Source organism: Emydura macquarii, unplaced genomic scaffold (assembly GCF_026122565.2).
Source record: "Emydura macquarii macquarii isolate MOO-44397 ecotype Brisbane River unplaced genomic scaffold, CSIRO-AGI_Emac_v2 contig_3506, whole genome shotgun sequence".
Classification (NCBI taxonomy): Eukaryota; Metazoa; Chordata; order Testudines; family Chelidae; genus Emydura; species Emydura macquarii.
In genome coordinates this window covers 5,648,166-5,675,031 of record NW_027133643.1, presented here as the reverse complement: position 1 = coordinate 5,675,031, position 26,866 = coordinate 5,648,166, and the positions used below count along the sequence as shown (strand labels likewise).

Sequence of the window (26,866 nt, the reverse complement as noted above, 5' to 3'; positions counted from 1 at the left end):
CGAACCCTAGGCTTTCAAAAATCATGTGTCAGGCCTCAAAAAATCATGTGATTGGCTTTAAAATTGTGAGCTAACAAAAAAAATCATTGTTGGGGTCTTCTTATTGAGCTTCTGCTGTCTAAACCTCTAGTTTACACTCAGGTCATATTTTCCAAGCTTTTCTCTGCAGCCATAACGGCTAGAAACATACTCGGTTTTTTTAAATGACAAGCTGAGGTTCTCATGTAAGCATTTTACTCCAGGGAGCTGAGGCTTTCCGAAAAGCACCAAATATCATAAGACTAGCAATAAAATCATAAGAGTTGGCAATACAAATTAACAAAGAACAGGGATGGGTTATCGTCTGAATAAATGCATGGGATGCGAGCTGGTGAGGGAATACAGAGCCTATAAAGTCTCGGATTGAATTCTATCCCAGGTTGGTATTCTCTTAGAATTGTTTGAATGGCTGTGTGAAATGAATTGATGGGTCCCAGTCCTGTTCTTAGGGGATGAGTGACCACATTTGAAAAACCATCGCCATATTTAATGTCTTCCTCTTTATCATTCCAAAGGCAGAATGGGCCTGGCACTTAATTATCCTCACCCCCCAGAAGAGATCCCTCCCCATAGGTTTAAAATATATTGGCAGACAACATGGAGGAATCTTCACTGTGGCTGCTCATCAGTGAAGAGAGGACTCTGGTTTCCAAGACTTTTCACCAGCGCTGATACACCATAAGGACAGGACACCATCGTCTACAGAGAATGTGGCATTTTCCCTGCGCATAGCACCCTGTAGAAGCAATGCTTCATTGTACAACATTTAACCTGTTTAGGTTGCACAGGGGTAACTTGTGCATCAGTGTGTACCCAACAGAGCACCAAATTAACCCCTGCTTCCTTCAGCTGAAATGTAAATACATTCTTGTAAGTGAAAGACGTTAAATCATTCTTGGTGTTTATGGAGGTTGGGCTAGAAAAAAAACCCAACAGAAGAGTTACACCAACAAACCTGGAGTGGTAGCAACCTATTTGTGCACAGTGGGAGATTCAAATCAAGTGAGACATGCCAGTGCACCAATCCAGTTCCTCTTACACATAACTATTTATTGGTTAGACAGCCCCACATGAAGAAAAAGGGACACAGAAGATCTGAGTCCAGATCTGCCCTGCTACAGAATTCTTCTGTGACCTCGGGCCAGTTATTTTATCTCTCCGTGCCTCAGTTCTCCATCTGTGACATGTAGACAATACTTCCTTTCTTCCACCTTTTGCCTGTCTTGTCTATTTAGATTGTAAGGTCTCCAGGGGAGGGGCTGTCTCTTTCAATATGTATGTACAGTGGCTAGCAAAATAGAGCTCTGATCTCAGTTGGGGCCTTGGCATGCTACTGTAATACAAATCATTATTAATAATAACCAGAAGTGTACATGGTGCTTTACAGACAATACACAGGGGCATGTCCCTGCTCCTAGGAGTTTACAATCTGAGAGAGACAAAACACAGCAAGAGATGACCATAAAGAAAGGATAAAACAAAGAGGACAGCCAGATGCTTTTATTACTCATGCATCTTGTTAGTTCTTTTTTTTTTTAAAGCAGTATATTAAAACGGGAAGTCAGGCTGGGATGCAAGGGGGAGGGAAATCAATTTAAAGTAATTTTTGTGTAATCTTTTAGAAGCAAATATCTCAGGACATTCTTAGCGAAGCAAACCTGCTTTGTTCCCACTTGAATATACAAAGGTCTCCTCTTTTGCCATCCAGCTGTGTCAAGCCATATTCACAGGTAGTAGCGAACCAGCAGTCTAAGCCAGTCTTAGGTTTTCAGTGTGCTGCTTTTTGCCACTCAAGCCAAAACACGAGACATAGCCTAGCAAATGGGCTGCCATTTCTCATCCACTTTTCACCAGCTAAATGCTGGTTAAATATCCTCCGCCTTCAGCCCCTGCTGTGCAGCACAAATTCCTCTGTTTATTTCACTGGGAATTTTGAACTGCAGTTACTGTTAACTAGCCAGCCCAACCCTTTGAGCAGATAAGTGAGCAAACGCTTTTGCATCTGGATCTTTGATATGTGCGTTGCATGACATCTCAGGGAGCAGCAGTGAAATGCGGTTTTGTTTTAAAATATGGACTAAAATATGTTCTCTGTTTTTCTTGTTTTTAGCAACAGTTGGCTTTGTGCGGCGAGTCCCTGTGCCGCAGTATAAATCAAGTTAATTCCTAAGGTACTTTTCTGCGTTAAGGCTGAAATTCTCATTTTGGTTCACTGTCTTGCATTGTGAACTAAATTATTTTCATAGCCCCAGAAGGGCATGTTGTCAGCACAGACTTACTGCAGTTATACACCATAGCCAAAACATTAATATCTCTTCTAAATATAGCATATTGACAAGGTATCTGGTATAGTGTAAATCCTAGGGACATTTGATCCAGATCATTAAAACCAAGTGAAGGAAGCAAGGAATAGATCAGGTTACTAATTCAAACACGCAATGAATTATTCATTCCACTATTCATTCTACCCTACTTCTACTTTTTATTTATTTTTTTTCCAGCTAGGTGGCTTTGAGCATATCCTTGCTGGTTCATGAGAGTAGATTTGTTTGCCTTGAATCACAGCTGTGTCTGAGGATGTTGTGTATTCACTTCAGGTGTCTTGTGGCAATAACTTTCCTGTGGGTGGCAAACGGGATGCATGCTCAGAAAGGTAAGACTGTTCTGCTGCGTCCTGCACCAGAATACGGGATGTTAACTTTAAGGGGCTCCTTCAGTTGGCTGTTGATGTCCAGCTGGGGTAGCAATTCCAGGACCCTCGCAGCAGGCGTGCGCCTCGGTCACTGCAGTGTGTTTGCATGAATCATGCCTGTTTCTGGGGCTTTCTGATATTCTGTCTGTTTATCAGTATTTGATGTTCTTTCAGGCCCTGAGCCTGCCCACCCTTATTCACATGAGCCGTCTTTACACACACACCGTCTCATGGCTGTAATGGAACTAGATTTGTGAGCAAGCAGTTGCAGGTCAAGCCATTACGTATTGTTGTGCATTATTATTATTACCGTATTTATTCATGTGCGCATCTCCTTTTTTATTTAGATGTTTAATGTCTAGACAGTACAATGTATGCTCATGTGGCTTGGGGCAGGGCTGCTCCCCCTATTCCCCAGCGAGCAAGAGGTTAACCTCAGCCCATCTTCTTCCTCCTCTTGCACAGATGCTCAGGGGATAGGCTATAAACTGACTGCTTGGAAGACAGGAGGTGAATGGCAGGGCTCCACCTCTCCCCGCTCCACTCCCAGGGTCATAGGACTGGCTTTAGCGCCAGGCTGCGGTGGTATTTGCAGTTGCTGTGCAGTTTTTTGCTTATGTTAACCTGATTAACCGTATCCTTTGCTGAGGGCAGTCCTGCCTTGTTTCTGCTGCATCATCCCAACGCTTTACACAATAGACTGTAGCGGCCAGTTCCTCAGCTGGTGTTTCCATTGAAGCGCATTTACAGCAACTGATGACCTGGCTCTAAGGCAGTGGTAGTTCTGGATTTGCTTTTTAACTCTAGCAATTAAATATTTCAACCACATGACTGACTTATGGACCTTATTTGTAGCAATGTGTCTGGCCTGGGGGAGGTTCCTTTTTTTCCTGGACAGTCGCTGGACACAGGATCGAATGCTTTGGAAAGCTGCTTTGTTGATTTTGTGTTTCACACTTTTAGTTTGCTAAAGACTGAGCGGTGGCAACGTGGAAATCTCAACATCAGTCTCCAGTTACTTCTCTGAAATATTTGTTTCCTTCTCTAAGTATTTATTTTTTTTAAAACCCACCAAAACAACAAACTACTCTTCTTCTTTTAAACTGGCGCAGGGCTCCTGGTAAGTAGAGAATGTCTAGCAGAGGAAATTCTAGCTAAAAAGAACTGTTGTATTTTGTAGAGTCAGATTTTGCCAGCTTGGTTTTGTCACTGAATTAACTAGAGAGACCCACACTCCCTCCCATGGAAGAGTTCAGATGCTCATCACAAAGACAGAGAGGTAAGACACAATATTTGGACCGAGATCAGAACTTCAGCAAAGTTAGGAGCCGTTTTGGTCCAGAGTCTTAGCTCTGGCTTGTGTCTAAAATGAAGACAATGTGGGCTTGATCCTGGACGTGCATCTCTCAGGATCAGGCCCTGAAACGTGTCACGTTTTCACAAATACTCAGTGCTTGCATGTCATCACTGGGCTTCCTCGAAAATGGTTTTCTACACAGAGGCCCTTGCTACTGGCAGGGGAGCTTCCAAGAGTTCATGGACTCAGTTTGGCTTGGAGAAGAACCTGCTCGTTTGGCTGCTTGTCCAAACAGCGGGTGTTGAAGAGCCTTGGGCACTAGCCTCTCCCAGTGGAGCTAGGAAGCCAACGGTGCACAAAAAAATGAGCAACCCAAAAGTGAAGCTTCCCAGGGTTGGATTTCAGTTCAAAGGATGGGCAAGAGTTTGGGTCTCCCTTGCTGTCCTGGTGTCTGAGTAGTTGGGAAAGATTTGAACTCCGGGAGCCTGCTCCTGTAAGATGCTGGTGCCCGCCCCCCCCGGTCCCTTGGAAGCCAGCGGGAGCTGAGGGTGTTCAGTACTTCGAAGGATCTAGCCTCAGGCTGGGAGTATTTCCTTGTTGGGAGAGAAATGAACGGACACAGATTCGGGGATGCTGCATTCCTACTCCAGGCACGCAGCACCCCGAATTACAACACGTGTGCCATTTCTGTCGCAACGTCGGAGCAGGATGGGTCGGAAATAGCTGAAGCAGTACTGTTCACATGGGTACGGCACCGCCGCCAGAACATCTCTCGCACCAGCTCTGTAGCCAGCTCCCAGGCACGTGGCAGCTTCCCCATGTGTTTTGACGCCTCCAGAACGTTTTATAAGCATGGCTACCTGAGCTGTCAGTCAAAATTACCACGGCTCCAGCCAGCTAGAATGTGTCATTCAACCTCCCTGGCTCGGAATTGCTAAATCTGGTGGACCTGAGCAAGCAGATTGTCCCCCTTTGCCCATTTATGTATTATATTATATTATATTTATTGTACCAGCTGAGTTTGGGGCTCCACCGTACTAGGCACTGTATGTACACAGTGTCAGAGCCACTCCCTGTCCCAGAGATCTTACGGTCTAATCAGAGGTGATACCAAGGCGAAACGACTTCTCTGAGGTCACACAGCAGGTCGGTGGAAGGGCCAAGACTAGAGCTCAGATCTCCTGACTCCCAGCCCACGAGACCGCACTGCCATCTATCCTGCAACCCCAGATAAGTGCACTAGAATTCAGTGCACCTCCCTCTTAATCGAAAGGGCTCGCACGGTGCTGGCTGCTTATGAACTTCTGTCACTTACTGCTCTCACTTAAGTACCTTGAAGCACTGAGCTATTAATTCATCAGTAATTGTCTCTGCAGTGACCTTTGCCCCCCTGCAGGCTCCCCTCTTGGCTATTTATTTCAATAACATGATTTGTTTAATACCTTCCCCACGTTACTGTATTGCCTCGCCCGGGTAATTACCATGTCAATTTGCTGTCTGGCCAGCCTCCTCTTGCACAAGCACCAACACACGTAAATGCGCATTACCCGTTTGTCTTCGGCTGCTCATCACCAGGCACTTTTCCGCAGACACCTTCCCTCGTGAGCAGGGCGCAGCGCTGGAGAGCATAATGGAAAGCAGTGTCCAATGGCCAGTTATTGATTAGCAAGAGACTTTGCCAAAACTGACAACGCATAGGCTTGTTTGGGAATCTACACGCATCCCTCAGAGGGGACCAAGGGTCTTTCTTTGCTCCCCGATGTGGTATATATGTTTAGCACATCTGCACATTCGTCCCTTCCCTGATTTCGGTGAGTGGCAGGTGTTTGCCAGCTTCCTTCTGACCACCTTTGTTTTATAGTAACTACATTGCGGTATAAAGTTTTCATTAGAAAATCAATTGGTACATGCCTAACTCATTGGTAAGTGAATCAAGCCTTTCACCCTGCTTTCTCGGAGCTTGGATTCTAAGATACCAGCTTTCCCCCCAGCATATTAGCCCTTGAAGGATGAAAATTAAAAGAACATTGACTAGGCTAGCAGGCTTGAGTACGCACCTACTTTGACTGTGGACTTGTTCTAAAGTTCATGTTTTCAGGGTCCGGGTGTTTGTATGCTGTGACATACCCAGGATACAATCTAGACCTGTGAGTAGCTGTGTCACCCCTGCCTTCTAACTTTTGGACTGCTCACAAACAGCCTCTAGCAAATAAATCACTCCCAGCTACGTCTGTGTGCAGTTTGGCAGTCAGAGCCAGGCTTTTACCAGCCTGAATTATACTGTAATGTGACCCCAGCACACTCGCAGTCCCAGATTTCCCCCCAGAAATGTATGAATTGTACTGCCAGCCTCTCCTAAACAATACAAGTTCATATGAAGTCCTTCATTTTGTTAAGAGAAATGCTATGCACAAATCCTGTTATCCCAAATGGAGTTTCCCAAGTGCATCAGTTCAAACACACTGGATTAGATAAAACAGTAAAAACAAGTTTAGTCAGTACAAAAAGAGAGATTTTAAGTGAATGCAAGTAATGAGGCATAAAAGTCAGAAATGGTTACAAGAAACATAAAGATCAAACACAATTAATGCCTAACTTAACACACTATGTTACATTCAAAGCAAAATTTTTCTCACCACATATTCCCAACAATCTTACTGGCCAAACTTCTTAGGCCAGGACCCCTTCTTCTGTGTAATGGCTGCTTTCTTTGTTCCTGCTAGTGCAGTGAATCGGTGGACGGAAAGAGAGAAACAAGGAGGAGGAGATGGGGTTCCCTTGGGTGTTTGTCCCCCTTTGTGTATAGGGTCAGTCCCGCCTTTGAAAAACATTTCCAGCTGTGATTCAGGAGACAAAAAGTCTGTGTGGATGGGAACTCCATGCTGTTTTATTGCTAAAATATAGATTTTCACCCACACCCCCCTTTTCTGCCAAAGAATGGCATTTAGCAGGTAATGGGTCATTAGCCTTGTTTACACCTGGCTGAGGCATCAGCTTGCCCTTTATCTCTGAGGAACTGGTTTGGCCACTCCCGAGACTTGGAACATGTTTTAGTAACACCATAGAGTGGAATCTTATAACTTTACACACAATGTTGCTACACAAATTTTACCAGGACAATAATGATCAATAAATTCTGAATTTTCAAATGATACCTCGCCAGACGTACTTTGTACAATAATGCTTACAATAGTGTGCAAGGGGTGAATACAGGGGTACAGTCTGTCACATCTGCCCTTTGCAAACAAGTGCATTCTGTGGACTTTTCCTTAATGCAATATTCTTCCACTGATATAAAGACAAAGATTGGATGTAAATGGATAGCCCTGTCCCTTTCTGGGGAAAATAAAGGCTCCAGCCAGCTCTCCTTATGTTCAGTGGTAGCCATGAACGTTGTGTTTCTGCTGTTGTGTAATGGGGGTGGCAGGATAGTCTACTGTGGTTCTTGATGTTTCATGACTCCTGATGTTCAAGAAGATACTTTGCTTCGTGCACAGTACTAGCTCCGGTCAGCCTGAGATGCCTGGATAGAGGAGGAGAAGGATGGAATGGCCTTCAGCTGTCCGCCCGAAGGAGCATCCTTCCGAATGGAGTGGCGGAGCTGTCAGATCTGCCCTCAAGTTTCAGTTCATATTGGTGTTGTCATCTCCCACACAGCCAGTGGGCTCTGGAACATGCAGGCAGCTTTCTAAGCCGGGTACAACTGAGGCCAGCGTCTCCACTGGTTTCAGATTCACTCTGCATTTCTTTTTCCCAACAAGAAGTAAAGGCCACTCGGCAGAAAGGACTGCATGGAGGCTCGTTTCCTGGAAGAAGATCTCAAACAGGCAGAATGAGTTAGTTAAAGTGGGAAGGCTCTACTGTGCGTATTCATCTTTAGAAACAATATAGACAACTCGATGAGTGGTAGTGGGAGGGGCCAGTAGCCTGAGATTAGAAGGGCAAAAGATTGGGAAGTGAGTGAGCAAATTATCCCTGAATGAAAGTAGATTTAGGACCGTAATAAATCACTATTAATTATTGTTCCAGTAAATTACTTTGGAGGAACAGAATCACCATCAGGTTGAGTTCCAGCTTAAAATCCCATGTCTGGGTGCCTGCTCTCTTTAGCCAGAACGTACTTTGTAAATGTTACCCAGGATATACAGAAATCACTTTGCCCACCACTGAAGTGCAGCCACTTCTGGGGTGGAATGTGGCTGCTGTTTAAGAGCAAAGAGCTACAATGAGCAGTCATTGTAACTGGTTTGCAAACCATAGGCTTCCGAGATTTACCAAGCTGATAAATATTCTGTGATTTGTTTGGTTTTTTTAAACCGTGTTTTGTTTTCGCTAGGTGTCAAATGTGGCGGAGTCCTCTCAGCACCATATGGCAACTTCTCCAGCCCTAATTTCCCTGGACTCTACCCCTATGATACCGAGTGCACTTGGCTCATCGTGGTCACAGAAGGATCCTCAGCCCTGCTGACCTTCAGTGACTTTGATCTGGAATATCATGACAACTGTGACTATGACTACATCAAAATCTACAACGGCTTCTCGGAGGACGAGGGGAATCTCCTGGGAAAGTTCTGTGGCAAGAACTCCCCTCCTCAGTTTACTTCTTCCTGGCATGTCATGTCCATCATCTTCCACTCGGATAAGCACGTGGCCAGTCACGGCTTTTCTGCAGCTTACCGGAAAGGTTGGAATAGGTTTTTTTTGTGGAGTTTCCTCAAAAGGTTAATGCATGAAATGCCTTGGTGAAAATCTTCTAGGGTTTGCTACATAGAACTGGACAGAGACTGTTACAACAGCACCTTTCAAACAAACTGTGTCCCACAAAGTAGTTAAAGAATAAAATAATTAGGGATGTGATCAATACCTGGGTCAGTTCTGATGTGAATCCAGTCTGTTTGGGGTGTTTGAATAAACTCTGCTAAAAATCCCCCCACCAAAATTGCAGGTCTTGCATAGAGTCAGGCTTAAAGTGCAGCTCTGGTCTGAAAAGTGAGTCTGCAAAATCCTGGGTGTCCAGGTTTATTGTGTCACAGTGATTTCCAGAGCAAGTGTGCTCAGTTTATAACTAAAAGGATGGGGCTTTTCTAATGCCAGCCCACAGTTTATTCCGAGCTCTGAGACAAGCTGATCTCTTTTCTCCTTATGCATCATCACCAGGAATAAAAGTTCGGGGCTGGGGGGCTAACTCTGTGCTGTTAGACCCAAGCAGCCCCATTAGGGATGCACAGGTACAACAGAGAGAAGAATTCAGCCCTGCAACAGGAACTTAGTGCTGAATGAGCATCATGTGCAATACCAGTTTGGCTAGTAAAAAACAGGACTGGTATTAGTTCACTTTCCCTACAATGCTCCCTGAAGGAGAAATCTCCCAGGCCAGTCAGTATATTAGCCCATCATCAGTCTCCAGAGGGAAGGAAGCTTGTGTTGCTCTGCTCACTTGGCAGGAAACCTCTTTTCCTTATGGAATTGGAGACAATCTGCAGCCGCCTACACCCCCAAGTTGCTTCTTTGACTTTTTTGTTCCTCTTTCTGGGATTGGGGCATGTGTGTGGATGTTCTCCAGCCCCTTTCTTGGCTGTGTGACTGCACTCTGATGCCTCGTGTGTGTAACCCGTCTGTGTTTGTTTCCAGATGTTTGTGGGGGAGTGCTCACAGGCCTTTCCGGCGTCATAACAAGCCCCGATTACCCCGAGAATTACCCCAACGATGCTGAATGTCGCTGGATCATCCGGGCAGTGCCCAACTCCATCATCAAGCTGACTTTTGCTGACTTTCAGATGGAAAACAATGAGGGATGCAATTTTGATTACGTGGCCGTCTTTGATGGGCCCACGATGGGGGACACACATCTTAGCCACCACTGTGGGAACATGAAACCCCCTGATATCATCTCTTCCACCCATGAGCTCCTGGTGGTGTTCAAGTCAGACTTCAACATAGGAGGTAGAGGCTTCAAGGCCTACTTTTTCTCAGGTATGGAGGCAACCGCTTGTCCGGAGGAAGCTAACGGAAGGATGGGAAGCTCTCTGGGCCCTCTCTTTCTCCACCACTGTCCCAGGGTGTGGTTCTCACAGAGGGAGTGTAGATTCATGGTTCTTCCACCACTGACAAGATTCTTTTGGGCGGGGCCAGGAATGAAGTGGTTTGATGTCATGCTTGTGAATTTTAAGCCTTAGTAGATGAGGGGCTCCTAGAGGGTGGGATAGGCCCTTCAGGTGTCCGTGTCAGAGCCATTTAAATGACAAGCACACTGAAGAGCATTCAGACCTTAATTCTAGAGAGGCAGCACGGGTGACTGAAGTTTCCTGCCCATCTCTGGCCCTGACTCACAGTGTGATCTTGAGCAAGTCATTTCTATCTAGGGCCTTTGGCAGCCCTGTGGCATCTAACTAATATTTAGGGCGCACCCTTGGAGAGAAGGGTTATCAGCCTCATTTGACAGGTGGGGAACTGAGAGACACGGAGGTCAGGGGATTTGCCCAGGGTCAGACAGGAAGCCTGTGCCAGAGCTGGGAAGTGAACCCACACAGCTCCTGTAGCCTAGTCTAGGGCCTTAGCCACAAGATGACCCATCCTCAGTAAGGGCCTGCTCCAGGGTCTTTGAAGCCAATGGCAAAGCTCCCACTGACCTCAATGGGGAAGCACTGTCAGGAATCAGGGCCTACAGCAGCAGAACCGTCATCAGGCAACCTCCTGAGCACAGCCGGCCTGTAGCAGGCTGCCAGATAGGCTACACTGCACGGCCAGCTGCAGCAGCCATTCAGCGGCTGCTCAAAGCATTTGCCTGTGGCTGTGATGGTGCCTGTGTCTGCTTTGTCCCAGCCTCACCTCACTTCAGGTAACCCAGCTCAAATCCTGTCCCTGACTCTTGCTCTGACCTGTAGGCATGACCCCCGCCCCCCTCTCCGCCTCCATGGCCTGTTAACGCCGCTGGGCCTCTGTTTCCCTGTCTGTAGTTTGAGGACAACGGTCCTTTCCCCTTCTTTGCCAAAGCATATCGAGGTCCTCAGTTGAAAAGCCGCACGTGTGCTTGTTGTTATCGCTGTTCTTTAGGTCCTGGGAGTTGTGTGGAGTCTGCCCACAGTCGTAACAGTAGCTAACGACCCATCTAGCTCTTTGAACGTTTACAGGCAGATCTGTACAGCATGTGGCTGTGAAATCTTTATGTCTAAAAGATAATTATTGCAATATATTTAAGCAATAAATCAAGGGAACCCCCAGCAGCTGTTCCTTCCACACCCAGGGGCTTTGGTTTGGTTAGTAATGCATTTTCTTTTTCTAACCAGGCGAATGCCAGGAAGTATATACAGCCGTCAAAGGGAATTTCTCCAGTCCTCAGTATCCCAACTTTTACCCCAACAATATCAAATGTCACTGGACCATCCAGCTTCCTCCAGGATACCGAATCAAAGTCTTCTTCCTGGACTTGGCTCTGGAGGGGCGGAACAGCCTAACAGATGGCTGCGATTACGACCATCTGGCAGTGTTTGATGGAGGCACGGAGAAAGCTTCCCTCCTGGGGAAGTGGTGTGGGAGAGAGATGCTGTCTCCCATAACATCCAGTAGAAACAAACTGCTGTTGGTCCTCCACACAGACAGGAACACAGCCAACAGGGGGTTCTCGGTAGCATATGTTGGAGGTAAGGCATGACTTGGTGCATTGATCTGTTTCTGCCTTGCTCTCTGCTGGATATTTCTGATGAGTTGTAGGGAAAGGCTGCAGAGAATTATGCATACAGAGACATTCAGTAAAAATCTGACAGTCTGAGTTCCAAAAGTACATGCACAAAAATGCATGCAGATTTGTGCACCCAACTTTTGCATGCAGTTACTATAATTGCACATGAAAATTGGGCAACTGTGCAAAAGGCTAGCCAATGAAAGTTCCAACTGGCTCTTTGCATGTGCAATTACCCAGCTGTCCATCTGCAATCACAGTAATTGCACGCATCAGTTAGGCACTCCGTTGTTCAACTGCCTAGTCATGCAAAAGTGAGAATTTCACACACTGCGCAAAGGCACTTTTAAAAATAAGCAGGCCCTGGGTCTTACACTACCCCAACCACCTAGACCTAGAGAAGGTTCTGAGATGCTGAACAAACAAAACGCTAAGCCATCTTCACACCTGGTGACTCAGTCTGTGGAGCGATACCAGGCAGGAACTGGGCTGATATGAAGCATAGAAGACTGGCCAAACCATGAGTGGGGAATTAAGCGAGTAGCTGCTACTTCTGTTTCCAAACCTTGTCTTGCTAAGATATCTACTCTACTTACTTACATAAAGTACTGCTTAAATACTTAACACACTCGCATCTGGGGATCCTCCAGTAAATTAATGCCTGTCATTCATAACTAGCACCCTTACCCTGATTGGTGGTTATTTAAAAGCCTGATTTAACAGGCAAGCCTTATAACATGGCCAAACTTGCTAAACCTTGGCTATGAAAAGGAGCAAGGCTCTAAGCTCCAGCTAATATGGAGCAGAGAATCCATTGACAAGCCACACTGGCACATATGCAGGGGGCCAACAGGGAAGAAAGGTGTCTTGGGACCAAGCAGGTGAGGAGGTTAGGAGGTGTGAAAAGGCACGTGCAATCCCAGGATGTCCTGGGCTAGGCATTTCCACTAGAGAGAGAGAAGTATTTCACATCACCGCACAAGGCACTAGTAAGACTTCACTTGGAATACTGTGTACAGTTCTGGTCACCCGTGTCCTGTATTCAAACTGGAACAGGTGCAGATGTGGGCTAGTGGGATGATCAGGGTAATGGCGGGCCTATCTTATGAGAAGAAACTAGAAGAGTGTGGCTTGTTTAGTCTAGCAACAAGAAGACTGAAAGGGGATATGATTGTTCTCTATAAATACATTAGGCAGGTAAACACCAGGGAGGGTGAAAAGCTATTTAAGCTAAAGGACAACGCTGGCACAAGAACAAATGGGTATAAATTGACCATGAACAAACTCAGGCTAGAAACTAGAAGAAGATTTCTAGCCATCAGAGGAGTGAGGTTCTGGAACAGCTGCTCTATAGGAGTTGTGGGGGCAAACAGTTTTGAGAGAGCTGGACAAATTTAAGAGGGCAATTGCATGACAGAGTTGCTTGAGAGGGTGGGAGGCAGGGTTCAACAGCCCGAGGGCTCACTTCTGGTTTATGTCAATGTTCCTAAAACTCATGCTTCAGGGTTTCAGCTGGCCACTGGCAGGGGACAGGAAGGGATTACATCCGCTCCCTCCCCCCAGTGTATTCTAAAAGGTTGTGTGGTGGTTTGTTTTTGTGTTTGTATCTCCTCCCTCTGAAGCAGCAGGGATGGCCACAGTGGGAGATGGGACATCGGGTGGAGTGGGCTGGGCCAGGGCTCAGAGGTGGCACCGAGCAGTTTCTCTATCAGGTGCTGGTTCTTGCTCTGGCTGGTTCTTGCTCACATGCGCAGGGTCTAACTGATCCCCATATGTGGAGACCCCACATGTGGAGTCCCCACTGCAGGGGCCTTGGGCATGGATGGACTTCGGTCCCCTCCTGTTCTCTGCCTGTGGCACATCACAGTTTAGTCTCCTGTGGGCTGTAATACTTTGTCTCATTCCAGTTGCTGGCTTTCGTGTACGGGTGCTGGGTGCTGTTGGTGGCCTGTGATGTACAGGAGATCAGATTAGATGATCCGATGGCCCCTCCTGGCTTTAAACTCTGAGACTCCCTTGTGTGGCAGATTATCCCATGTCTCCCTTCTGTGGGGTTTCTCGCGCCTGCCACAGAAGCATCTGATGCTGGGCAGTGTTGCAAACAGGTTACTGGACCAGATGAGCCACGAGTCTGATCCAGTCAGGCAATCCCTATGTCCCACAGCATACGTTTTCACCTGTCCTGGAAAGCTCATGCCTGGAGCTGTCAGCAAGACCCAGGGGAAGTTTTCTGGCCTCTGCTGTGCAGAAGGGCAGATGAGATGCTCATATGGCCTTAAAATCTGTGAATCTGAAGTGTCTTAGTGGGACCTATTTAAACTCTCTCTCCTGTTCTTTGATTATTATTTATGTCACCCATGTCTCCCCCATCTGGAGAGTAATCTGCTGCCCTCAAGACAGGAGGGAGGCTTGGCTGGGGTGGAAGGAGTCCCTTGCTCCTGACCTTCAATGGCTGAAATTAGCACAAGCAGTGAGCCCCCTTTGGGAGGGGCAGGGAGAGCCATATCATATGGGCAAGCGGCCTCAGCAAGAGACTCCTTCTCACAAGGAATAGTCCCTTGGAAATAAAATTGTCCCGTGGGCTCAGTTTTCAGTGCGAGCTTCCTAGGCAGTTTATTTGCAAAGCCACATAAGTAACCTGGTGTTTGTGAAGAGATACCAGCGAGTCTTTGGAAGGGACCCAAACCAAACTGTGGCAAATCCACGGCTTTGGCACCCATCCTCTGTCAGACCAGAAGTTCAGAGATACGGAGATAGTTTGTGGGCGGAGCTGCCCAGACACTGCCTCTCTGTGTGAGGGTCCTCATATATTTGTCAACCTTTGCGTCTCCCTCAAAAGCTGGCGAATTGATGGTATTCACTGTATTTCAAGATAATGGTGTTGGTGCTGACCTGTGTGTCAGGGATGATTCATGAGCTATTTCTGTTCCAGATGATCCTCTCTGGGTATTCATAAGGCTTTTAGTTAAGGAGCGGCTTGTGCGTGTTTGCGGATGGGACTAGCATAGTACCTACTGTGCTTTCTTTTTTCCTCCACTTACAGTCACAGTGCAGCATAAACTCTTGGCGTGAGTAACAGAATGAGAAGAGGAATTAGAGCTGCACCCGCCAGTGTTGCTGTAGTTTAAGGCAGAATCAGGGTTGTGATTACAAACCTCATGGACTTGGTGTATGAGATTCTGAAACCCTGTCTAAACACTGGACTGTCTTATGCACGTAGACACAATTGCCCCAAATTATGCCGGGTGGTGTGCTCTGGGGGCAGAATTCTTCTGGGTTCTGCAGCATAAAAGAGACCAGCCAGTTGGTTTTGGCCCCTGTGACTCCATAAAGTCTTCAGTTTCACCTAATTTTACATTGTGATTTACAAGTGATTCATCTACTTCATGCCTTGGCAATTTTGGAAAACCCAGTGGAGTGAAGCGGAGGGACGAAGGTCTGGTGGGTGAAACAACAAGACAGGGGAATCGGAAGGAGGTAGGTCTACTGTCTGCTCTGCCACAGACTTCCTGTGTGAGCGGAGGCACTTAACCACCCAGTGCCTCAGTTTCCCTATCTGTAAAATACTGATAATGTCTCCCTTCCCTTAAACAGGGGTGTTCTGATGCTTAATTCGTGAATGTTTGTGAAATGGTTTGAAATTATTGGATGTAGCAGAGAAGTGCAGTGTCCCATATTCATTTTTGAGCAGTGTGTGCTCTTGGCGTAAGAAGTCTCTAATTTACCAATGGATTTTTGATTTGGGCATATTTTCCAGTAGACATTAGTGTTAATTATGCTCACATATGAAAAGGCCAGGTTAGGCCCAATGCCTGTAACTGAGAGACGGCAGTACATATGGTCAACAACATGCCCTTTGAGTAGCCCATAAACAAATATTTTTATCATTTAAAATAGATTACACTGTTTGTTTAATAAGCACTTTTTAAAAAATGAGTGTGTTAACCCTCACCATACTCCTCTGAGGTAGGTTCTTAAGAATTCTCTATTATGTAAATGGGGAAACTGAGGCAGAGAAGCTAAGTGACTTGTCCAAGACTGCTGCAAGAATCAGTGTCACTGGTGGCGTTCCCACAGGGGTTGCTGAATCTCAGCTCTGTGCTCAGTTCACGAGGTTGTGCTGCTTCTCATACAAGTTTGAGAAAGTGCAATAAATATCACAACCAAAGGATCCCTTTTAAGTCACACTAAACTGTCATTCTGACCAGCAAACCGAAGACCCTCACAGTGCAGGTGGTACTCTGGGACATAGCATGCAGTCTGCCCATGCATATAATACCCATTGGTGTCAGTCATGCGTGCATGTCAAGGGCATGACGTGGCCAGTGTTTGTTTCACTGAGCCCAGATATTGCTAAGTCTAGCAAGGTGCTGTGGCCTTCCTTGGAGCCTGGGCCTGAAGAAGGGTCATGACCCCTCTACTGGACAGAACCAGGCCCTGCAGGCCAAGCCACTGGGAAGCAGGGGGGCGGAGCCAGGGCAGGGAAGGGAAGTATAAAAGGCCGACCCAGCAGCTCAGTCATGGGGAAGGTGTCACTGGAGGCAAGTGTTTCTCTCCAAAGGCTGTGGTCTAGGCCTTACCCAGGCCCTGTGGCTGTTTGGAGCAACCGCCCCACTGACTGGAGTCTCCAAAGCCTGCCTGGATTGCTGGGCCCGAGTGACTGGAGAGGACTGCCAGACCATAGTGACTGGAGAGGGCCACTGGGCCCGAGTGACTGGGAGCAGCTACCTGAGCCAGCTGGGTGGGAGAAAACCTCCTGAGGCCGGCCTTTGCCTGGAGGAGTTGCCCGATGTTGGGGACCCACAAGAGCGGACTGAGCCTGACCCCCTGGGACCCGGAGGAGCTGCCCTCCACTGACGACCCTGAGGAGTTTCCAGACCTGCTGCTGGTCGACGGTGAGGGACTTGTAGGACTCCCGCTCGCTGTCTATCCCAGCAACCTGGAGGGAGATGACTGGCTGCAGGTACCTGGGGACTGGTGGGAGGAAGCAGCCCAGGGATGGCCGACTAGAGAGTGGCTGAGTGTGTGGCCAGGCCAGTCAGCGTGTTGCGGCTGGATCCCCGCTGACCACTTTGCCACTGCTAGGGCCCTGGGCTGGGACGCAGTGGAGTCGGGTGGGCCTGCGTCCCCTTCCCCTCTTCCCTAACCACCCTGGGGGTGCTTGGCTTCCTCTGAGAGCCACCAGAGGATCCTGAGCTTTGCCAGCCCCGCCTGCCTGCAAGGCTGAGAGTGTTAGATGATTTTGCCTGCCCCACCTGGTTGAGGGCTGGGGGCTATTGACTACTTTGCTTGCCCCATCCTGCCTGAGAGCCGGGGGCACCAGCCTGCTTGCTAGCCCTGCCCATTAGAGGGCTGGGGGCTATAGATTGTGTACCTGCCCCGCCCTGCCTGAAGGCCGGGGGCAATAGACTGCTCGCCCGCCCCGCCTGTGGGAAGGCGGGGGTTGTGGACTCCGTACCAGCTCTGCCCTACGTGAGGGCCAGGAGGCTGCCGATGGCAGGGAAAACCTGTCTGGCTTGGGGCCGGGGGCTAAAAGACTCATAAGCCGGGAGCTTCTTCCCTTGGACAAAGGTGCTGTGGCCTTCCTCGGAGGCTGGGCCCGAGGAAGGGTCGCGACGCCCCAGCTGGACCTTGCCACCAGCCTACACCAAGTTCCTCTGACTTCAGCTCCATCCTGGGTCACGCTGTTTTTTGTCGTCATTCACCTGATGAGTGAGGTGCTGCACTTAGCCTCCTGGGCCCAGATCCACACAAGATTTAGGCTCCTCACCTCCATTGATTTCAGTGGGAGGTAGGAGCCTAACTGCCTTTGTCTGGTCTGAATCTGAGAGCTGGGCCACACTACAGAGTTAGGTTGGTGTAAGCTCCTTGCGTCAGCCTAACTAGGGAAGCATCCACAGGAAAATTTCACTCCTGCTGATGTAACTGCCCCACTGCACTGAAGGCATGTGTACACAACACTTACCTCTGTGCACTGTGTGAATAAGGCACCCACCTGAGAAACGAAAGTTACACCAGCCTAAGCGCCGGCAGAGGAGCTGGAACTAAGGGTGTGGGTTGAGGGGCTGCTGCACCCCTTGGCTTGAAGTAGATTCCATCATATACGGGGTTTGCAGTTTTGGTTCAATGCTCTCAGCACCCCCGCTCTACAAATTGTTCCAGCGCCTCCCCGCCCCCCTCCCCTCCAGCACCAGTGTGAACAGTGCTATGTTGGCAGGAGAGCTTCTCCCGCCGACATAGCTACTGCCTCTCTCTCCTGTCGGCATAGAGCATCTTCACCAGACACTGCCTGGGCACAGCTGCGCCTCTGTGGCGCGTCTAGCGTAGACTAGCCCTCTCTGAATAACTCCACCTCCACGAGAGGCATAGTAGAGTTGATGTCGGGGTAGTTAAGTTGATGTGGTGCCAGTGTAGACTTAGGTTGACTGTTACTGGCTTTCAGGAGCCATCCCACAATGCCTCAGGCTGACAGTGTAATCAATACGAGCATGCCTGGTGAGGACACGCACCGCCAACACAAGGAGCAGCATGCAGACATGCACAAACAATGTAACTACTGGGGAGGCTGTATGCTGACATAAAACAGGTTGATTTAATTTTGTAATGTAGCCATGCCCTGATTCTGCCTCACTCCTCACAATCACTGTGGTTTATTATTTGATTTCCAGTACAGTCATCAAGAAGCTCCAATGGAGATCAGGGCCTCGTTGTGTTAGGCACTGTATGTACAGTGAGTGACAGGCTGTAAGCTCTTCGGGTCAAGGACCAAGTAACAAGACAGACAAAGGTGATAGTGGTGGGGGAGTGGAGGAAACAGAGGCACAATGGTGAAGTGCCTCCCCCACGGTGACACTGCAAGTCAGTAGCAGAGCAGGGAGCCAATTCCCCTGAGTCCCATTAGCCCGTGTGGCATAAATCCACATGATTAATGTTAAATTTTGAAAGGGGAAAAAGAGAGAATGCAAAACCGCTTCCTCAGTAAATTAACGCTGCATGTGACTTTCCTACAACTTCCACTGATCTGTGTGCATGCATCTGCTTGCAATTAACAGTTTGTGTGGTACAAACCTATCCTAAACATCCGCTGCAAAGGAAGAGGTCCGTCATGATGGAACATGAGATTGCTGCCCACTGTGGAGAATAAGCCTCCTGTGTGAAGTTTCCCTTGGACTGACTCACTCTTTGGAGTAGAGATTCGAATGGTCAAGTTTTCTACTCTAGCTCCAGAGAGGAAGAATGGCTTGTTGGCTATGGTACTGGATTGGGCTGTTGGCAAACTGGGTTCAGTTCCTAGCTTTGTTGTGGGCTTCCCATGTGATTGGGAGCAGTTTGCTTAATCTCAAAGCACCACTTGTTTGTTTAGATTATAAGGGGCAGGAACTGTCTCTTACACGCGTATGTACAGCACCTAGCACCCAGTCTGAGTTAAGCTCTGTTGGCACTAATGGACTATGAATAGCAAACATCCTGCTGGCTTGAAACTGCTCTCATTATCCTGGTTTGCACTAGAGGGTTAGATGCCATGGCGGTAAATACACTAGTACTGCCACCCATTTCCTCAGTGGCAGTGCAACAGTAGGCAAATATAAAAAAAATGCCCTGGTGGAAGTCCAGATGCCGTGGTGTGCTCAGTGCAGTAATGGGTGAAGTACATACAAGTCCATACAGAGAGAGGGCTCTAGGCTCTTGTAATTAGCATAAAGATTTTTCTGTCTAGCTGGGCCCATGAAAGGATGTGAATTGAGCTGTCTATGTGATTTATGGTCATTTTAAAGGAAGCCTTCAACTCGAGAGCAAGGATCCATTTTCTCCTCCTCTTGATGGAATGCACTCTAGTTGTTTGGTAAATCTTCTAATGGTTCCATAATGTACTAAGTGTAGTAAAGTAACACAGTTTTTTTCCTATTGATTTTGTTGTGTCTTATCAGTTTCATAAGACTCTGATTCTAACAGAGTTCGTTAAAATAATTCATACGGTTAATATTTAGGCCAAGTCCCAGTGGGAGTTACCTTTAAATATTATGGGGAGGGTTTGTTCTTATTTCCCTGTCCATGTGGCTTATAGGTTTGTCTTCTGCATGTAGAAAGGCCAGCTGCTACACAGACAGACATAAATGCAATGCTTTGCAGAGAACTATAGATTAGGGGCTTAAGTCTCTCCTCATTGCCCAGCTTCTCAGGCAGGCAAAGTAAGTGTGAAACTACCCTGTTCTGATAGGGTGACACTCCGTACTCACTGTGCACCGGGGTCAATGACTGCACAAGATGTGTGGCCATGAAGAATCCCAGGTCCCCCAGCATTTTACATCTTTAAAGTTCACTGCAGCCATTGATTCATCTTCCCAACACACCTGCAAGGTAAATAGTGTTGTCCCATTTTCTAGAGCGGGCGACACTGAGGAGCAGAGCCAGGGACACTGATTTACTCCAGGCCGTTCCAGTATTAGAACGCAGGAGATTCTCGCTACCAGTCCCCTGCTTCACACTGTTCAGCCACATGGCATTTCAGACCCGGGCCTGACTCCCTGAGCAAATCCATTCCTGACAAGCTGCTGACTTGCTGGTGACAGGTGTGACATGCCACGCTGCTGCAAGATAGACCAAGGGGGTCTGTAACAGGAACCTTAAAAATCCCACGTTTTGGGAACTAACTTCACGTACAAAATGCACAGACCATATGCCACAGCAGCTACAGCATGGCATCTGCACCACTGTAGTGTTAAAAACAACGAGAGTTCTGTGGCACTTTAAAGACTAACAAATTTAATTTTAGCAGGCATAAGCTTTCGTGAGGCTCAGCTCACTTCATCAGATGTAGTGTAGACGCCTTCTACGCTGACAGAAGGGGTTTGTCCATCCATGTCATTAATCCACCTGTCCAAGAGGCAGCAGCTACATCGATGGAAGAATTCTTCTGTTGACTGACCTGCCTCTACAGTGGGGGTTCGGTCGATCTAACTGTCACACAGGGGCAGGAGATTTTGCACAGCCCTGAGCAATGGAGCTAGGTCGACCTAAGTTTTAGGTGGAGACCAGGCCTGAGGTGGATCTGTGCTGGGACCAGGGTATTACACAGAGAGAGGGGAGAAAGGCTTGACAAGATCCGTCAAACTGTTACGTAGACCGGCCTGAGGAGAGGGTTCTCTCACCAGTGCAGAAAACAGAGTGCTCAGCTGGTGACAAGAAGACAACCCTATGCTGCACTAGGTCTGTGGCAGGGCTGAAACATTGGTCGAGGGCCCACGAGACCTTAACCGGGCCCTGTATTACAGGTGGCCCTGAGCTGCCCTGCACCCTGGAAGGCAGAATGCTGTGCACATGCTCGCAGACCCCTTAATGGGATGCAGCCTCTTGCTGACTGGTGGGGGGCTATGATCTGCCTCTTCCTCCCATTCCCCCTTTGGGCTGCCTCGTGTTCCCTGGGAGAAGGGGAAGTCTCTACTCTCCTCTGAGCCACCTTCTCTTTCTGCAGGCTCCTGGCATTCTCCCACCCCATTGCTCCCCCAGGGAGGGGCCTGGCAGAACCGGGCCCAGAATATTAACCATGTGGTATATGGACTCAATCCATGTGTGAAGCCAAGTGCGCCAATAATGGGATTCAGACTTGTCTGAAATGAGCGGCATAGGCAGGATCTTGGATAACTAGGTCCCAGGAGGGTCAAGTCATTCTAGATTGTCACAAGTGCTCTGAATCACACCCAGAAGCAAATAGAGCCGATACACACCCTGTTGTGTTCCAGCTGATGCTGGTGCAGAATTTTGCTAACCCCAAGAGCTCAAAAATCATGAGTCAGGTCCCCCAAAATCCTGAGATCGGATTTAAAATTCATGAGATTTTTAAAAAACCATAAATGTAGGGTTCCTTTTCTTTGTCTTCTCCTCCCTGAGCCTTTAGATTACACTCAGGTCATGCATTTTCAAGCTTTTCTCCACAACCATAAAGGCTAGAAACTTGACTGATTTTTTTCAAATCCAAGGGCTGAGATTCTCACAATCACCTGACTCCAGAAGCTGGGGTTTTAAGAAAAACACCAGATTTCACAAGACTCACAATAAACATTGGTCACTTGCTTGTGGATGCCACCTTCAGCCTTCTTCTTTGTATGACATGGTGAAAATGGCTACAGAACTACTCTCAGCTATGGGAGTTGCCTTGTATTGGACACTGCATAGTAGTGATGAAAGTCCCTACTCGGTTGTGTAGTCTTGTGAATTTTAGACAAGCTCCTTGCTTCTTTCTTTCCCCGCAACAGTTGTTCCCGTCAGCGTCAGCTGCACACGAACGGATTTCCAGATCCAGATTCCTGTGCAATCTCTTGCCCAGCTGGAGAGAAATAAGATTTATTTAGGAACCCCATCCTGTCCTGCCCAAGTGGTTGGCCTGAACTTTAAAATACACACAAGGTTCGACACCTGCGGTACTGAGTCCCAGGTAAGTGATAAGGCGTGAATCCTATTTACCTAAAACAAGTACAGTAAGCTAATAAAAAAAAAAAACCCTGCATCTAACAAAGCGCATTTATGCACGTGCAGTAAAAGCCAGTCTCTCTCCGGAAGTGCTTACCCTGAGTCTTGCATATTTGGGTTGTATGTCTACACTGCAGGGGGAATAAAACCTGCCACACCAAGTTTCAGAGCCTGGATCAGCTGACTCAGGTTCACAAGGCCTGGGTTGTGGGGCTAAAAATAGCAGTGTAGCTATCCAAACGTGGGCTGGAGCCTGGGCTCTGAGACCCTGCACATGGGGGGAGGCTCAGAGCCCAGACTCCAGCCTGATCCTCGCCACCTACATGGCAATTTTATAGCCACACAGCCTGAGCATGGGCCTGTCGCGGGTCCTTTATCACAGTATAGATGTCCTGAAGGGGCCGGGCGGGGGAAAGGAAACATTCTCCCCGTTTACAGATGGCGACTGAGGCACAGAGAGAGGAAGCGACATGCTCGAGGTCAGAGTTTTGTACAGTTGAATTAGGATATTTTCTGTTGGGTTGCAACACCCTGCCCCCACGTGAACACAGGCCAGAGGCAGAGGGCACTGTGCACCCAGCTTTTAGTTACTCAGCTAAAGCTCTGGACGGGCTTTTGGCAGCTCTGAATGTGACTTCCCCCCTGCCTGGCATGAGCAAATCCCACAACTGCAATTTGTACTGCTGTATCCAAAGGATGCCATGCACTGGACACACCTCTGGCCTCGCAACATTATGCCCAGGGTAAATTAGCCCCAGTTCACCAAAGGGGAAACTGAGGCACGGAAAGGTCCACCTCTTTAAAGGTGGTCAGTGATTCTGGGGGCCTTATTTTTTGGATATCCAACATGAGGCTCCCTAGGCCTTATTTTTCAGAGGGGCTGAATAGTTCCTGTTGACGTCAGCTGGAGTTTAGGATGCTCAGGACCTAGGTGCTGGACAGCCAAAAAACCGAGGAACCCAAAAAATCAGTGGCCATTTTGGGAAAAACTTGGCCCAGGTGCCTTGCCTCGGCCAGCACAGCAAGTCTGTGGCAGAGCCGGGAACAGAACCTGCAAGTCCCAACTCCTAGACCTCTATTGTGAGCATGGGCCTAATGTTACAGAGGAGCTGAGCGCCTGCAGCTCTCATTAAAGCCCCTCTGAAAACCATGACATGCCACGAATACACTGCAACTATCCTTTCCCTGTTAAGCACCTACCTCTGGACGTGCCCTGAAACTCGTTACTCTGTGGGTTTAGTTTTGATTAATTTGGCAGGCTGACGAGTAAAACCAAACCCTTGCCCTTTAAAAACTTTGTCTTGCAGAAAAGAAACCACACGTCTGTGATTGTCAGTATCCTGTATATCGACTTTTCGGCTGGGAACCAGGAGGACGTGCATGCGTATGAAGTGCAGTGCGAGCCCAAGAGGAAAGAAGCCTCCGTAAACCTTATCTCAAACTCTGACTCCTACCGGCTAAGCCAGTATGCGGAGAACCTGGTGGAGTCCCACCAGCAGGATGCAGAAGCAGTGGAGGCCTATGAAGGCAAGAGCCAGGACACCAGTGATGTTGTCTTTATTAGCATCTGTGTTCTTGCTGGCATCCTCATGGTGGTTGCTGTGATTGGACTAGTGTTGCTATAGGATGTTGCCTTTGGGGGCCCACTCATGGAAACTGACACCTCCTTGCCTGACCGCCCTCCCCCATCACAGACATGCATGCACAGCCAGCGTCCGAGATCTCCAGACTTGATCTTGGGCTTAGAGTTTCAATGCAGCTGCTGAAATGGAAGCTCAGTTTCCATGTCCTGAAACAGAGGCTGGATTCAACCACCTCCATCTCCTTTCTGTACTCCAGAGAAATCTGTGCAATAGGCAAACAGCTCCTCATCTGATCTCTATTTTTTTCTTTCACTCTGGCAGTTGGGTGTAGGAAAATGATTCTTGATTTACATGACTAGTCCTACAGCTGTTTCTGTTTGTTTTCCCAGGGGTGGGGCTACAGTAAGGGGAGTAACATCGTTTATCTCAGGCTATCACTAGCACCATCAATGAACTGGCTGAATTTTAAAGTATAATATACGGGGTAGATATCAAGCCCATACCTATCTTATCCATCTATATGCACACACAGAGACAAGGTGAATGAAGTAATTGGATGAACTTTGGTGAGAGGGACAAGCTTTCGAGCCACACACCGCTCTTCTTCAGGTCTACGCTGCATTTATATACCTTTCTCTCCCCCCTCCCCCCATTGTAATAGCCCTATGATAAATTGCATGCATCATACAGCTATTATTATGATGTGTGTGTATATATGCAGTATAGACCTGCATGTTATAGATATGCATTTAGAGAAATGCATTTATCATACCTCTGTGACCAACTCTGCTGCTCTCCCTCCCGTGCACATCTCCCAGGACTTATTCTAACATTCCAACTCTTTGAGCAGCTTCAGCCACCTGACAAAGAACAGAGAGAACTTTTCTTCTTTCCCTCAAACGTGGCATTTTCCTCAGCAAGCCCCAGGCTGAGCAGTATTCTGCCCTGGGCTGGCGACAGATTTGTAGTCCAATATCTCTAAAAACCAGAGTGAGGTACTGTGGGTGCCAGCTGGCAAAGGGTTCGCTGTTCTTTACAAGCAACTTCTCTGTGACCTGCCAAGCTCACTACGCCTAATATACCACTTTCATGGTCTTTATCTGTGAAAGGTAGCATGTGAGGTCTCTAGTGAAAGCTTGTAAGCTACTGATCATCATTGGGAGATTTATTTGCAGGTAATATTAAAGGAATAATGTATCTATATTGAAAATGATGTCTTGCTGTCCTGGAGTAAAAGATAGGCACCAGGGAATCATATGTCTCAGTGCTGTGTTCAAGCAAGAGAAAGGGGTCACCCCACCCTGGTCAGCCAGTGATGTAATGCAAGGTTTGATTGTCTAGCCTTGCCCCATCCCAGACAAGTCAATGGAAAACCGTCAAAGATCAAAACCCCTTGGAGGTAAAAAGGAACATTATAACAGACAGTGGATCACCCCATCTGTGAATGCAGACAAAACACTGATTCAGGATATCACAGGTTCGAGAGAGACACTCCGCATCCATTCACTGAGGAGACAGCTTGTCGAGTGGGGGTGGTTTGTGAAAGATTGGATCCTGGTTCCTGGGGAATCATGGAGCTCAGCAACAGACTGAACTTTGTGGGAGAGCCTACATTATCAAATAGGAAAGGTAACAACAACTGTAGGCCCCAGTTTGAGTTTTATGATTTTGTTCTACCTGGGAACTATTTCTTTCCATCAGTCTTGGTTCTAGTGGAACTTCTATTCTTTCTTTTGTTTTATTTTAAGTGGTCATACGTGCTGTGCGCTATACAGGAGCAGTGATTTAGAGACCTGGGGATCTGGAATTTTTGGAGCAGCTAGTGTCAGGGGCTGGATATCACAAGGGAATGCTTCCAGGGGACTCATGGGCTGGGGTGCACCTATTGTTAACCAATAAGGCAAAGACAGGGCGGGCGGAGCCCAGAGGAGAGTGGCTGGAAGGTGGTATGAGGGAGCCAACACCCAGCTACTATAGGCAAGACTCCCTCGCACTGGAGGCAAAGGGTAACAAGATGATTCATGGTCCTGGGTACCTTGGGCAACCGTGATTGAAAACTGTCACCATGACCATTCAAAAAGGGAAGCGTCACAGCTTTCGAGCAGGTCAGCGCTTACTTCTAGTCCTGGAGGTTCCTGAGACTTTAAAGTCATGACATTTTTATGTACCAGAAAAGAAAAGAAAAGCCATGTTAGGGAATTCTTAGAGATTAAATAAGGTATGAGTTAGAAATCTTGGCCCTGTTGACATCTATAGGAATTCTGCCATTGACTTCAGCGGAGCCAGGATTTCACCTCTAGTAACTAAGGGGCTGTTTACACTGGAGCTGAAAGGTCTAATTTCCAGCTTGAACAGACATACCCCCACTAGTTCTGACCGAGCTAGCATGCTAAAAATAGAGGGGTAACCGCGCAGTGGCGCAAGCAAAGCGAGGGGCTGGCTGCCCTGAGAACGATCCTGTCTGCAAACCTGGCTATGTACATGGGCAGCAAGCTTCTCCCACTGCGCATGCCCATGCCACCGCAGCTACACTCCTGTTTTGTGGAATGCTAGCTCACTCAGAGCTAGCGCAGGTACGTCAGCGTAAGCTGGAAATTACCTTAAGGAAGCCTAGTTTTACAAATGAAGGCATACCAAAATAGGCCCTATAATTGCATGTATATTTTAAAACTCTTTATATTGGTATGACTGCTAAATAGGCAGCATCTGTGGAATACAGAGCGGTGTGGTATGAGGGGTTTATTGGTGCTCCTTTGGGATGATCTGAATAACTCACTTGTGCTTCTGCTATTTGATATTGATAGAGCTGCCCTAAACTATGCCAAGAACTTTACACCTCATGCTGTGTGTATGTGCGTGTATCTATCTTCACAAGGATGCACAGGCACCCTAGAGAGAAAGAGTAGCAGAGATGCGCTGACAAGGAACGCTCAGACATTATTATTGTTACAATATTCAGAATGGCCATACAGCCCTGACATCAATGTCATGCTGGGAAGGTAAATCCAGGATTTTGCAACTCTAGGGAAATTGCCTTTACTGTGGCATATGGCAGGGCTTTCAGTTCTTACTAATTGAAGTTTGTTTGGCCATTTGATGTCCCGGGGCAA

General features: G+C 47.7%; 1 protein-coding gene and 1 long non-coding RNA gene across 2 annotated transcripts; one reads left to right on the top strand and one right to left on the bottom strand.

Moving 5' to 3' along the window:
• The first annotated feature begins 2,616 nt into the window (after nucleotides 1-2,616).
• CDCP2 (CUB domain containing protein 2) lies at nucleotides 2,617-26,370 on the top strand. Its single transcript, XM_067535639.1, has 6 exons — nucleotides 2,617-2,692; nucleotides 8,365-8,712; nucleotides 9,660-10,001; nucleotides 11,315-11,668; nucleotides 21,960-22,138; nucleotides 23,481-26,370. The coding sequence occupies exons 1-6, from the start codon at nucleotides 2,617-2,619 to the stop codon at nucleotides 23,796-23,798; spliced, it is 1,617 nt and encodes a 538-aa protein (XP_067391740.1). The 3' UTR covers nucleotides 23,799-26,370.
• Nucleotides 10,250-12,266, bottom strand: LOC137145069 (uncharacterized). The gene is made up of 2 exons (XR_010917561.1): nucleotides 12,154-12,266; nucleotides 10,250-11,745 (listed from the first exon to the last, which is right to left on the bottom strand). It is a non-coding gene; the product is annotated as an uncharacterized lncRNA (long non-coding RNA).
• Nucleotides 26,371-26,866: the final 496 nt, after the last annotated feature.